The sequence below is a fragment of the Rhinichthys klamathensis genome, unplaced genomic scaffold (genome assembly GCF_029890125.1).
Source record: "Rhinichthys klamathensis goyatoka isolate OS25496 unplaced genomic scaffold, OSU_Roscu_1.1 h1tg000213l_1, whole genome shotgun sequence".
Taxonomy (NCBI): Eukaryota; Metazoa; Chordata; class Actinopteri; order Cypriniformes; family Leuciscidae; genus Rhinichthys; species Rhinichthys klamathensis.
In genome coordinates this window covers 369,954-384,165 of record NW_026606738.1, presented here as the reverse complement: position 1 = coordinate 384,165, position 14,212 = coordinate 369,954, and the positions used below count along the sequence as shown (strand labels likewise).

Here is a 14,212-nt window from a genome sequence, read left to right as displayed (position 1 = left end):
AAGAGGTTTAATAATAATTTTATTTGACCAACAAAATGGAGTAAAACCACTGAGACAACAATTGTAACCATCACCACATCACTATTCCATTACTTATTTCTCCCACTAAAAATGTAAAACTAGGTCAAGTTCAGTAAAACGCAAGCTTTAACGGGGAACATGTATCAGCGATGATACACTTCCACAGGCAAGTCAAAAAAAAAGGAGCAATCAAGACTAACTAAATTTATAGTAAAGAAGGACAGGGAGAAAAATCTACAATACACAAACAAGATCAGAGATGCATACTAAGAAAAAAGCATTTAGAAACTGATTTGCACATCTGAGCCTGGGTCATATTCAAAGATCAAATCAAATAGAGACCTCAGACTGAGCACTTACCAACTCCAAGCATATCATTCATTGTGCCAAACATTGAGAAACTCATGACAGTGAATGTTCCCAAAGCCACTTTGCGATTCGCCTTTTAATTGTGAAATCTGTGCAATACATTAGAGGTGTAAAATAAGTTTTTGCAATGTTTCCTAAATATGCTTGAGGGGAAAAGGTCTTTTTGTGGTTAAGAACAAACTCTAAGGTCTGTCAAAGGCCTTCTGGCTTTGAACGGAGTCCCTTGAGCCTTCCGGTTACACAGCCCTCCACACCCGCTCTAGCAGGAGACAGCTCAGCTGTAAGTCGTGCATGACCCCGAGCCATCCAAATACAGAGGCCAGAGGATCTCTCGAAGACCGGATCACCCTTTCCTTCCACTCTCGCACAAATGTAGTCTAGAAACTCGCTAATTATCGCAGACCTCTGCTCTAAGAGTGGATAAACTGTCTCCTGCAAATCTTCCCTGTGGCAAATCCTATTTGTTTTGATAGTTGACATACGTTTATTTGTTGTTGTTGATACAGGGGTTGGTTGGGGGGGTAGTTCAAGCCATGTGCCTTATCCCCCCCACCCCGCCTCCCCATCTTGGTGAGCTCCCACACATCCCAGGGAGACAGATGCAGACCCATTTCGTTGTGTTAGCTGGATCGCCGGATGTAGCTGTGCTACGGGGATCCGGTGTGGGCCTGAGGGAGGGTTTCTACACCCCACCTCCTTTTCCTGCATGGTGCTCTGTGGCTCCATTGCCCCAGACCCAGTGGATTTTGGTGGATTTCTACCCTCGCTGGACCAAAGTGATCTACAAGGATCCCGTTCACACCCATGCCGTCCATCCCTCGTACAACTGTGCAAGGTTGTCCACGTTCGTCGCCTCTTTGATGACATAATCCACCTGAGAGTGAGTGAGAGAGAGATATGCATTAAGAAACATGCACAACAGTAGCAGTAAGGTCGTAGGTGTAAAGGAGGAATGCTCACCTGCTCAGTGACACTCATTCTCCTGTTAGGGTCTATATCTCTCCCTTCCAGTTTGGCTTTTACCCTCTTCCACACACTAACAGCGTAGGAATTCCTCTCTTGCACAGCTGTAGGAAAAATGGCTGATCAGTGATCTTGGCAAAGCTTCAAGTTGATATAAAGCATTTCATAGCTACAAATACTTTAATAAAAAGGCACTATTTTCACATAGAAGATAATATACAAAAAATCCATTGTAATTTAAAACTTAAAAAAAAAGTTGAAACTGGCTGAACATATGAGCATACTTGAGTATTAAAAAAAAGCACTTCAATGATGATTGTCTATTGTAGTTCAAACACACAGATCTAAGGTTCCTACACTACACTTCTAAAGTTTGGGGTCAGTAAGACTTTGACTTTAAAAGAAAATTATATTTTTATTCAGGAAGGACTGATTAAATTAATCAGAAGGGACAGTAATGACATTTTTAATGTTACAAAACATTTCTATTTCATATAAATGGAGTTCTTTTTAAGGAACACAAAGTACTTGGGCAGAGTGCTTCGCCTTCTGAGAATATAGTTATCAGTATGTATACGGTTAGAAGATGGCGGTGTCTCATTTGTACACACTGTGACTATACAAATCACAACATGTAAATTGGAAAATGTTGGCGTTATTTTGTCACTTATTGGGAAAAGTAGGCTAGATGAAGCCATTTACCTCCAGTATTTGTGCTAAGCTAGGCTAGCGGTGGGTGCGTCAGACAGAGTTACGGCACGCACGGAGATGAGGTATGTATGGACTTAACTAACTTTGGGGGATACGGTGAATAAGCTAAAGTCCCCAAAAGTCGGCGTGTTCCTTTAAACTTCCTATTCATCAAATAATCCTGATAAAATGTATCACAATTTCCGCAAAAATATTAAGTAGCACAACCAGTGTTTCCCCTAGAAATTTTTCCAGCAGCGGTGCGGTTACGTGCCGGAGAATGTTACCAAGTCGCGCGCGGCTGGGGTCCGGGGGCATGCACCTCCGGAAGAGGTTAAAAAAAAAAACCTTAAACCATGACTTCTGGCAAGTTTTGTGGATAGAAATGGACATTTTGAGACATACAAATATAACATACCACCAACAGATTCAAGGCTTGATTATTGCAGCATGTACCTTGAACTGGTCACAAACAGAAACCTTCATTTTATAATTTTAGACAGGATTTTTCACGTTTTTCTTTTGTGTTAATTTTCAGCTATAAGGTAGATATTGATAGGGGAAAAATGAAATGGCATAACCCAGAAAAAGATTTTTTACAATTTATTGAAAATTTTATCTTAATGGCAAATGCCACACCCAATCTGTGAGCACTTAAAGCTGCTGTCCGTAGCTTTTTTTGGGTTAAAAATTATCCAAAATACATATTTGATAAAATACATAACCAGCCAGTGTTCAAAACTATCTGCTTGCCTTAGCTCGATGCAAAACGGTAAGCTTGTAATAATGTTTTTAATTTTAGTGGTACTGGTGGATTTCCGCGGGAGATTCGAGCATGTCTTTGCGTCATTACGTCACATCTGTACACATAAAGAAGGAGTCTCGGCTAGTAGGCTATATTGCGTGTGAGGATGTTGGAGGTAGAGATTTATAGCCTTTTCTCACAGCACTTGATATAATTAAACTTATCAATTTGATGGCGGATCCAGAAAGGTTCAAACGACGATCATCATCAGTGACAACTAGAGACTCACCCGCTGTAACATGCAAAAGACTTCGTTCGGACTTCGGAGTGGCTACAGAAAAAAAGAGACTGCAACCGGACCCATGCGAAAACAAGGATAATATCGGAAGGACATTACATGATGTAGTCACGCAATGCTTGCTGACGTTGTTAACATTAACAATTAGAGAACATAGTATAGCTACTTTGCACGGTTTTGCGTGAAATGATAACTTATAAGCAATTGTTAGATTTAATCAGCGCGATTTACAGCAATGTCAGAACCAGAACAAAAGTGAATGTTTCTTACTAGTTCAGATGACATTTCCCGGTGAAAATTCTTATGTTGGTCATACTTCCAAAAAGAATAATCTGTGATTCTGAATGACAATATCCACATCGGCGCGGTGACTGACAGCTGCACACTCTCCTCAAACATTGTGTTCATCCGCGCTGTGCCGTGTCGAGGGTGTTGAACTACAACTCACGTAAAGTTGATAATTCCGCAAATGACTGCAATTGCAGATTTCGAACAGAGATGGCGACAAAGAGGAAAAATGCCGGACTGCAGCTTTAATTTTTCTAATATTTTTAAAATCAAAAGTTTTATCTGTTAACATTATTTAATGCACAATGAATGAAGTGAACAAACATGAACAATCAAGTGTTTGTATTCACAAACATTAATTCATGTTGTAAAAATATATTGTTCACTCAATGTGTTGGTTAGATAACGCATTAAGTAAAGTTAATGAATAGTATCTTATTGTAGTGTTACCAAACTATACAGGAGATAAAACGTGTTTTATTTGACTTGACTGTACTTTTATTTAATCCAAAACGGTGTTCATATTTAATTTTAAAAGGGCTTTTTAAACCTGCTAAGAGTTATCCAGCCAAGAATAAGCCTAGAACTGCTTTTCTGACGCACTAATATTAATGATATAAATAGTACTCGGGTGTCGGTCCGATACTGTGCTCGTACTCGTAAAACTAACCCGATACAACCGCACCCAAGTCCACTTTAGGGGCCGTATACATTTTGCGTTTTTTTTTGCACGCAAATTCTTTATTTCAATTATAGGCTTGCGTGGCGAGATGAAAACATCGCAACATCTCATCTCAACAGGTCATGTGACAAAAAACCAACCGATCAGCTTCGGTCTTTCCGTAGCATCGAAAGCTCGGCCGAACAGCTGATCACAGCTGTACAGGGCGGCTTTTTATTTCTCATCTCCATAAATATATCTAGTAGTAAAGCTAATGCAACTGCTAGAAATCAATACATTTTTTGCTGATACTTGTGAATGGCCCCTTATGGCAACGTGACATTAGCCTAATTGAAAATATTTCCATATGTGGAAATTCCTCTTTCCTTATTTCTTGTCAACAAGTGGATTCAGAGCCACCGCATTAGCAGCACAGCCGGTCGCCATGTCTCAGTGTTTTTAGGTGTGTAAGTGAATGTCGTGATATTACCTTTTTACTGTCTATGGATATTACTGTTCATGTGAAGATTTTGCAGCGGCGCTGAAAATCCAGCGGCGGCGCTACGCCGCTACTGAATACATTGTAGGGGAAACACTGAGCACAACTGTTTTCAACATTTGTTTCTTCAGCATATTTAGAATGATTTCTGAAGTATCATGAGACACTGAAGACTGGAGTACAGACTGCTGAACATTTAGCTTTGCCATCACAGGAATAAATGACATTTGAAAAAATATATATATAAAAAAAGAAGTATATATATATATATATATATATATATATATATATATATATATATATATATATATATATATGTATATACAGTGGGGCCAAAAAGTATTTAGTCAGCCACTGATTGTGCAAGTTCTCCTACTTAGAATGATGAGAGAGGTCTGTAATTTTCATCATAGCAATGTTGTTTTCGTCAACGATGACGATAACGAAATGATTTCGTTGACGCACTTTTTTTTTATGACGATAACGTGACGATGACTAGCTAAAAATAGCTCTAAGGTGACTAAAACATGACGAGACGTTTTCGAGTTTTCGTTGACAAGACGAGACGGAACGAAAATGACTATAAGTCTGACGTTCGCAATGCATGTCATTTCTGCCTATTTTGCGTGAAATCTGTCTGTTTTGAGCTAAAAAAGTATCAGCAATGCTGCCGCTTCCTATCATTGTTTTGGGTACCCATGCATGCCGCGCGCGCACCAGATTCCACACAACAACACACTGCGGCTGTGGCTGTCACTCACCACACATCTTCAAAGGACCATGGCGGCGAAACCAATAAACGGGCTTGGTGGTCGGAAACGACGAGATGATTTATGGACATACTTTCAGTTTCAGTATAATCCAGCGGTTCTCAAAGTGTGGGGCGCGCCCCACTGGCGTGACAGGTCTCCTCCAAACGGGAGGAAATTTTCCGTTTTATGCCTTTTTATCTTTATTCGTTCATGCCGAGTCCGCATCGTCAAATTCATCTTTGCAGCGAAACCCGAAACCACCAGTTTATTAATAAACAATTAAATGTCTCCTTGCTATTTTTTTACACATTCATAATCATTACTTTTGCCGGTTCTTTGTGACAAGCTTTATGCGTGCGGTCGTGCGGCTATAACGCTCAATATCCCGTATAGCCTATTTAAGTAATTAAATTAATATAAAGGGGCGATTTGTCCACTATGGCTTAAATGAACAACTACTAGTCGACTAGAATAAAAACTTTAGTCAGAGGCAGCTCTTATTCCACATATTCTCGAACCAGCAGGCCATTCTGTGTTGAGCGCGCGACCCTGAGCTGAATGAGCGAGCTGAGGGATATTCAGAAATGCGCTCTCCGCTCACATGCTCTGATCGGAACAAAGGAATATTAAAGTAATGAATCATTAGTTTATATCTTATACACTGCCCATACACTACCCATCATTTAATCCCATATCAACAGTATGTTATGTCTATTTTATCTATTTAAAAAAAAAAAAAAAAAAAAATATATATATATATCACGTTTTTAAGTAGGCTAAAGGCAGAGAGCTGTGTGCATTCTTCTTCCCTTTGCCACATCATATCTCTGTGAGATGGGCTTTTCAGCTGTTTCAGTTTCACTGAAAACAAATTACAGATCTCAGCTGAACATTGAGCATGACTTTTGAGAAATTGTGCAATTCAAAACAGGCTCATTGCAGCCACTAATGCAGGGATAAATAGACGTGTCTTGACAAATGGATTTCTATTCTTTTCTTTTTTTAACAGATTGCAAAGTGGCACTTTTATTTCTTTTCTATTTATTTCTTTTCTATTTTTGAACTTGATACCAATTTTGACACAGCCGCATTTTATTTTCTCTATTTTTTAAAGCCTTTTTTTTTTTTTTTTTACTAAAATTGGCTAAAACTTGACTAATACCTTTTTTTGTTTTCGTCAAATCAAACTATTAAGTTTTTAAGTGACTAAAATGTGACAAACTAAAAAGCATTTTCGTCCAAAAGACTAAGACTAAGACTAAAACTAAAAGGGCTGCCAAAAACAACACTGCATCATAGGTACACTTCAACTGAGAGTAAAAATCCTACAATGTGATTTCCTGGATTTTTACAAAGAATTTATTTGTAAATTATGGTGAAAAATAAGTATTTGGTCGCCCACAAACCAGCAAGATTTCTGGCACTTACCATTTACCTCCAGTATTTGTGCTAAGTATATATATATATATATACAGGTTGCGATTTGCCAGGGTGGATGCGTGGGATTCCCCCCTTTCTTTTGGTCGCCCACAAACCAGCAAGATTTCTGGCACTTACCATTTACCTCCAGTATTTGTGCTAAGTATATATATATATATATACAGGGTGCGATTTGCCAGGGTGGATGCGTGGGATTTCCCCCTTTCTGGTGAAAGTATCCCTGCCTCTGCTTAATTATTTTTTTCCCCGGTGGGGATAAATTTATCCCCCCCTCAAAGTGATCAGTGCTACTACACTAGTGGCGAGACGGATCACAAAACTTATCACAGATCCGTGGTTTGATTAAAGTCAATTTTATTTTAAAATGCGCTCCTTCGGCTGGCTCTGGTATAGCGGCCGCAGCCTCTCTGTAATCACCTCTCTGCAGACTTGCTCAATGTCCCGCACCACGGCGCTATCTGATTGGTTACTCCTCACGAGTAATAGCCTATCAACACTTGCGAGACTGGGCAGTGGAGCTGTGTGTCGGAGGCGTTTAGCGTGGCGCGGTCACGCAAATTGACACAGATAATGCATCTGTCTTTTCACTGTAGCTCAGCATCGCAATGTAACGTTAACGTTGTTATTTTAACAGCAGTACAACTGTTTCTACTGTGCTGAACCATGGATTGATTGCAAAGTTAAACCATCAGACTGATAGAAGTAGCTTAGCCTAAACTAAGTAAAGCGCTGTAACGTGAACTGTCAGTGCGATAGAACAATAAAATCCGAAATGGACCGCCCACTGGAAAGCTGCGGATTTTCCCACAGGAAAGCAGAAAAAGACCGTCTTCCTAGTATGATGCAAAGGCCTACACTATAGCCTATTTATGTTTAAGTTGACACTACGTTGTGCCATTTAATTTTGCCATTCATAAATAAGTGTTTTGACATGTCATGCCGAGTGGCACTATCCATGGTACTGGGAGGGGGATTTAATTCTTGCGTGTTTTTTCGTTGTGCGTGATCACAGTTCATATAAGCTATTAGAGTAAAAATATTGCGTTAGGCTCCTTCATGAGTTAATAAGAAAAAAGATTTTACAATTCCTGCAAATGCAGTGATGAAGTTCATGTTCTCATGATTTATTTTTATGAATAAAACTTTCAAAACATCCCCCCCTCTGTTTTTTCACAAATCGCACCCTGTATATATACACACACACACAAATATATATCATATAATATATCATACAAATAAATAAATGATTAAAAAAAAATGCAGAACCTAAAACTTTGAACGGTATTGTATATAATCGCCGATAGATCTTAAAACATGTTCAAACTGGCTCAACGCATGAGCAGAGTTGATGAGGAAACTTGATTAACAGATAGAGCAGTCAAGTGCTTTTTCATAAAGTAATTGGTCAAACATGCAGATGTAAAGTCACATTTGAGAGATTTTAAAATGGAGTGATGTATGAGATTAAGGCATTTGCTTTATGACTAACCTCTCCCAGTTTTGGGATCCCGCACAGCTCTTTTGGGGCTCGGGGCCAGTCCTTTACTGTTGATCATCAAAGTACTGGGGGGAGTGTCCGTCGGGGTCCCAACGTTTCGAGGAATTGCTTTGCGGGCATTCTGAGACATGCTGTCTGGCTGGGTCTTCACTCCACTGCAGCGCACTGCTATAGGTACAGAGAGATTAAGTTCAGTGACACTGAACAGAAATCACTAGGGGTGCACGATTCAGAAAATGTCACGATTCGATACCGATTTTTAGGCTCAAGATTCGATTCAAAATCGATTCTCGATTCAAAAAACGATTTGCAGTATATAAATGTAGTTTACTTTTTCCTATGTGATTGATTGCAGTAGACAATTTAAAAGAAAAGAAACACAACAAATTAAATGCAGTTTGATATTACTTTATATGTCTTCATACAAAAATAAAAACTAAAAAGTGCAAAGTGCCAAGCTTTGCCCTGCTTTCAAATACATTTAATTCAAGTTTAAAATAAAACAAATAAAAAGCTTTTACATTTAGCTTTAAAGTGCTGTAGTCAGATCAAACAAACAATTATGCTAAATGTGGTTTAAGGACTACTTCAGCTACCAGGTTGACTGTTGAAATGTGAACTCGACTAGGCACATTGAACTTCCTAAAAATATATACTAATGTCATAGAACTCTTGCAAAATTATTTTAAATAGATTAAAAAAGCCACCGCTACTGGTAACATCTATGGTTAGATTGATTTGTTTAGATCCAGTGAAGTCGTTCATAGGCATATTTTACGGGTATCTCCGGTTAACTAGCAGAGCATTCATTTAGTTCGCTATTAAATAAGAGATCTGTTGTTTTTTAAATCAAGCTGAGCGCTCGTGTCCGCTGCTATCACAGTGTCATGGATACAGTGTTCTCTGTGGCTCTCGCAGTCTTCACTCGGACGCGCTCTTCAATCTATCGCCGTTGCTGAGACTCTCTATTCGTTCTGGTGAGATCACAAAATAAAATGCATTCAAACGTCTGCCTGCTTGATATAGACTGTCTGTAACCACTGATGAACATATTCGGTTTTGATAAGAGAGAGAAAAAACTATACGAGTGCGGTTTAGAACCCGTAACCTCTGACACGCTTGGCAAAAGATCTACAGACCATCAAGAACTCAAACATAATCTGCGGATCGATGCATTTATTTACGGGTTGAGCAGAGAGGCTGCAGTTTGACCAGCGGGCGGCAAGAACTTGCAATGTATAACTATTTATCAGACCGGCCCTCGCAGCCTCGAAACACTACCAGACCACCGGGAAAAGTCCCGACTCACCCGATTGCCACGCCGACGCCACCCGTGCACACCATTAAAAAAAAAAAATATGAATCGATTTTTGGAATTCTATGAATCGATTCTGAATCGGCAAAGATTGAATCGCGATTCAAATGTGAATCGATTTTTTTGCACACCCCCAGAAATCACCTTAAAAAAAAGCAAATCACAAACTTGCCTGCAGCAAAGCTGGTCTGGACTGTGGAAGTGGGACTTGCACAGTCACTCCCTCTCTCAGTGACAAGGGGAGAAGCGAAGCCCACCAAGCCATTGTAGATGCTAAGGGGGAAAAAACAGTTTGAACTACAAAAGCCCCTTCAAGACACAAGTTATGTTCTGAAACCAGCGTAAGCACTCACCCATGGCTCTGAACCTTTAGCTCCTTCAGGGTGGCAGGAATCTCCTGCAGCAGCTCAACCTGCTCTTGGCTGCGTGGTTGACCTGTGGCTTGCACTACTGTGAACAGCACTATCTGCACATTATCTTGCCATGCCTTGTATTCTGACAGGAACTGACGCACACTGCCCTCATAAGTCACTTCCTCTCCCTCTGCAAGGGCATTTTCCTCATCCTGCCAAATTGAAAAGCAGCTAACATTAGAGCATACACAAAAGCTATTGTAACACACTTAAAACAAATTTTTGGCAGCAGATAGGCACCCAATAAACTTCACAAATCAACCATTTTGCATTGGCTATTAAATACCTTTGCCATTGCACGCAGTAGGTGCTTAACATCAGCAAGTTGGCGGTTGTGATTGGACAGGATGCCTTTGATGGAGTCCACCAGCAGCTGTAATGTCTCTGTCACGCTCTCCAGCTGCTGCTCTCTGTCCTCCTGCATGGCTCTCTGACTAGACATCTCCTGGGTGAGGTGATTCTGTGCATACACTAGCCATTCAGGCCCAGCAATAGACAGATCCATGGCAGGACTCTGCAAAGGCACAATCCAGTGGTTTTCAATTAGAAACAATGACAACAGATTACGGAGAAATAGTTGACCAAATACTTAAGTAGATGGATCATATGGGTAAATCACATGTTGTGATGTAATATGTACAAACAGGAGTGTTGATGGTTCAGCTTTTAGAGTCACTGTCAAATACATTTCAAAGTGAAACTTAGCAAGGTAGTGATATGTTGGGATGCACCAAAATTAACTATTTAATTTTTTAATATATAAAAAAAATATAAAGCAAAAAACTAAAATCAATTCATTTAGAGATTTGCAAGAATTAAGTGTTATTAAATTAGTGTTTTTAAAGATTAATTTCAAGTGAGTGTAAAAATGTTAAAATAAGGGAAATGAGACTGGATAATTAAATAATAGCAATACACCAATGTACAGTACTGTTCAAAAGTAAGATTTTTTTTACTTTGAAAAATTTGATGCTTTTATTCAGCAAGGATGCATTAAATCAATCCAACATGACAGTAAAAAAATTTACACTATTTCAAGAGACTCAATTTCAAATAAATACTGTTCTTTTGAACATTCTATTCAAAGAATCCTTTTTTTTTTATTACGGTTTCCTTTTCTGAAGGATCATGTGACACTGAAGACTAGAGAAATGGCTGCTGAAAATTCACTTTTGCCATCAATGGAATAAATTACATTTTAAAATGCAAAACAGTTATTTTAAATTGTAGAATATTCAATGTGTATATTAAGTATAGATGGATGGTGAAAAATGTTAAAATCTAGCAACACCCACCAGTCTATGAAGCAGCTGAAGTTCCAGAGGGGAAACAGATGTGCTAAACTGGGCAGCGTAGGAGCAGGTGGCCTGGCATCGTTTCACAAGTTCAAAAAGTGTGGCATCCATGTTCAAGGCTTCAGCGGTACGGGTACGCAAACCTTCAAAGTTGAGGATGGTGCTGCAGAGAAAAGTAACCTGGTTGGCACGCTGACTCTCCTTCATCACCAAGGCACGGCGTTCTGCTATAGTGGCCTCAAAGTCCTGTAGCACTGGGGCGAGTGCAGGGTTTGCACCACCGGCCCACTTCAGCCTCTGCTCTATGCTGCCCTCTAGACCTGCCAACTTCTCCTGCAACACAAAACCCAACACAGTTTAGATTAAAAGGTTTCTATTTCACATTGTTCTCCAAAACAAGCAAAGGCTTTAACCTGGACGCTGCCAATAGAAGCTTCATCCTGACTGAGTTTGTAGAGCTTCTTCTTCATATTGCTGAGGATGATGGAACGAGGTGGGGGACTGACCGTCATGGGCTGCGTCCTTGCACCAAGAATGTCCTCATGCTGCCACTGATGAGACAGATCGGAGAGTTACAACCAAAACCGCCGTTCATTTTTTCATGAATGAAAGAGAACCGGTTCTTACCTGGAACATTGTGATGTGAAGCTGAGTCCTCTGAAGGCTGACCTTACAAGCGTCTATGCTGACCTCCAGACGTCGCACCAGGTCCAGTTTTTTCCAGGCCGTGTCGTAGGAGCTGGCCAGCACTGTGGCCCTGTTGAGCAGAAGCTGGGATATCCGCCCTGCCTGCACACCTTGCTCTACTGCTTTCTTGCACAGGTCATCTAGAGAAACTTTCCCCTCAGCGCCAAAGTCCTTGGCCTCCACTTGGGCGATGAGGTCCATGCCGAGCGCACTGAGGGTGCTGCAGATGGCTAGGCCCAGAGCCTGGGTGGGGAGCCCCATTAGCATCTGTCTCACAAAGTCTGCCGTGAAGGCTTTGATGGGCCGCATCATCTGGTCCTCGCTCACTACAGTGGAGCCTCGATACAAGGGCTTCACTATGGGTACTGGGCCATTAGAGGGTGGAGGCTCATCTGTGGGTGTAGGGCATGTTCCTGTTGAAAAAAGTGAGAAGGGTGCCAAATCAAGAACATACTACAGTTGTGTGCTACTTTATATTAATTAATTCATCCTTCACTCTTAATATATTGAGGAAATAAAAAAATCATTAGCCATTTACCAGATAGCGTCTGTGCAAATGATCCACACAGACGGAAGAAGTCTCGGATGGTCTGGAGTCTCTTCAGAAAGAAAATCTCTTCCAAGACCTGCCTGGTCAAAACATTATCAAAGAAATGGAGCTGTGTAGCTCTGGACTCCCGGATCACATCCACCTTTCTCCAGGCAGCAGGCACATCCATAGAGTTCAGCTGGATGAGAGAACAGGATTCATTCAGACCCAAATCTAATCTAAATAAGCTACAGTCAGCTAAGGACAAAAAAAGGACCCCCCCCCCCCCCCCCATCAGACTCAAATATTAGGCAACATTACACCCATCCAAAAGGGACTTTCCTTAAGGTAACTATCAGTTGTTTTACCTTGTCAATCAGAAGTCCAAAAGCAGTCTCCAGCTGTGCAAACATGCCATCAAAAGCTACCAATAACATCTGACCAGCACTCATCTTGGGCGTTTCCTGCACAGAGCTCTCCATGCTGCGTGGCTGGATCAGTTCTGAGTACTGGGCCCGCAGAACCCTGACAAGACAACACAAAGATAAGTCTATCCTAAAAGTAATGCAGCTTCAACACACAGTATGGTAAACATTTCTTTTTTTCATGTTACCTAGTGACATCCAGATAGTGGTCATCCGGATCGTCCTCCAGGCCCATGGTGGTGTTACGAAGGTGAGCCTGCAGAACTTCCCCCAACCCCTGCAGCGATACTCCATCTGCGCACTGATCAATAAGTGCATCAAGCTCTGCTAGCATGGTCTCTAATGTGCTTTCCCCCTTAAGCATGCATCGCAGAGCCTCTGGGAAGATGATCTGACGGAAGTTTGTGTTGAGCTCCTTCAAATATTAATAAAAAAAATGTTTGAGAGAAAAAAAAAAAGAAAAAAAAAAAAAATCACTGAAACCACAGAATAGCATTAAACACTGAGAACATCCTTACCTGTAGACAGGTGTACACGCCATTGGCCAGGTAGACAACTTGCGAGGACTCAGCAGGACTGAGGATATCCAGGTCATGTGACAGAAGCTGGCACTGCTGCAACAGTTGCACAAGGCATGTGATGTTCCCACTCATACTGCAGAGCTCCTCCAGGAACCAGGCGCCATCACGGGATGTCAGTTCCACCAGTTGCTCTCCGGCACTGGCTGCTGCTCCCTCCATCACCAGGTTACGCCTGCAAAGGACAGAAACATACAGTATCCTTTAATCCATTAAGGACAAATTAGGACATTGAGGACAAGAAAAAAATCTTAACAAATGTGGTTTTCACAATTCTTGTAAGTTTTTTTTTTTTTTAAATACAGATTCAGACCTAGTGAGGGCACAGAGTGCAGAGACGATGATGCCGGCCAGGCTGAAGGAGCCAAGCTCGGCATCCTCATGCAGGAAGACTTTGATACATCGCTCAATCTCCTGGAGCTGCTCCTCACACACAGGCACGCCAGCACCCTCTGCCTTCAGACGCTCTACCTGCCGCATCAGCCGAGTGTTTGTTTCTGCTGCATGGTGCTGCAGCGCCATCTCAATACTAGATAAAATCTGACAATTGGCAGGAGGGGGCTGGGGTGCAAACTGCATTTCATACCTAAAAAGAAAAGACAACTTTAATTTATATTTGAGTAATCATTAAATATCATGAAAATGAAAAGGGAAAAGTCACAGAAACCTTTGTGATTGAAAATTTAAAAATGATTACAATTAATGCATTTGATATTTCCAGGACATGGGAATCCTGATATACACGA

General features: G+C 40.8%; 1 protein-coding gene across 3 annotated transcripts in view; it reads right to left on the bottom strand.

The window, feature by feature from the left end:
- Positions 1 to 2: 2 nt before the first annotated feature.
- The window catches only part of smg1 (SMG1 nonsense mediated mRNA decay associated PI3K related kinase), a 58,503-nt gene continuing 44,293 nt past the window's right edge, over positions 3 to 14,212 (bottom strand). For 2 of the 3 annotated variants that reach the window (XM_056264023.1, XM_056264025.1), the window contains exons 49-62: positions 13,780 to 14,052; positions 13,407 to 13,641; positions 13,077 to 13,303; positions 12,832 to 12,988; positions 12,473 to 12,662; positions 11,875 to 12,347; positions 11,661 to 11,798; positions 11,248 to 11,580; positions 10,239 to 10,466; positions 9,893 to 10,104; positions 9,712 to 9,812; positions 8,216 to 8,392; positions 1,351 to 1,457; positions 3 to 1,264 (exon numbers count right to left, since the gene is read on the bottom strand). In XM_056264023.1, coding sequence (XP_056119998.1) covers positions 1,187 to 1,264; positions 1,351 to 1,457; positions 8,216 to 8,392; positions 9,712 to 9,812; positions 9,893 to 10,104; positions 10,239 to 10,466; positions 11,248 to 11,580; positions 11,661 to 11,798; positions 11,875 to 12,347; positions 12,473 to 12,662; positions 12,832 to 12,988; positions 13,077 to 13,303; positions 13,407 to 13,641; positions 13,780 to 14,052 — 2,929 coding nt within the window. In that variant the 3' untranslated portion in view covers positions 3 to 1,186. Of the gene's footprint in view, positions 1,265 to 1,350; positions 1,458 to 8,215; positions 8,399 to 9,711; positions 9,813 to 9,892; positions 10,105 to 10,238; positions 10,467 to 11,247; positions 11,581 to 11,660; positions 11,799 to 11,874; positions 12,348 to 12,472; positions 12,663 to 12,831; positions 12,989 to 13,076; positions 13,304 to 13,406; positions 13,642 to 13,779; positions 14,053 to 14,212 lie in introns of all 3 variants that reach the window. The other variant, XM_056264024.1, reaches the window with a different exon arrangement.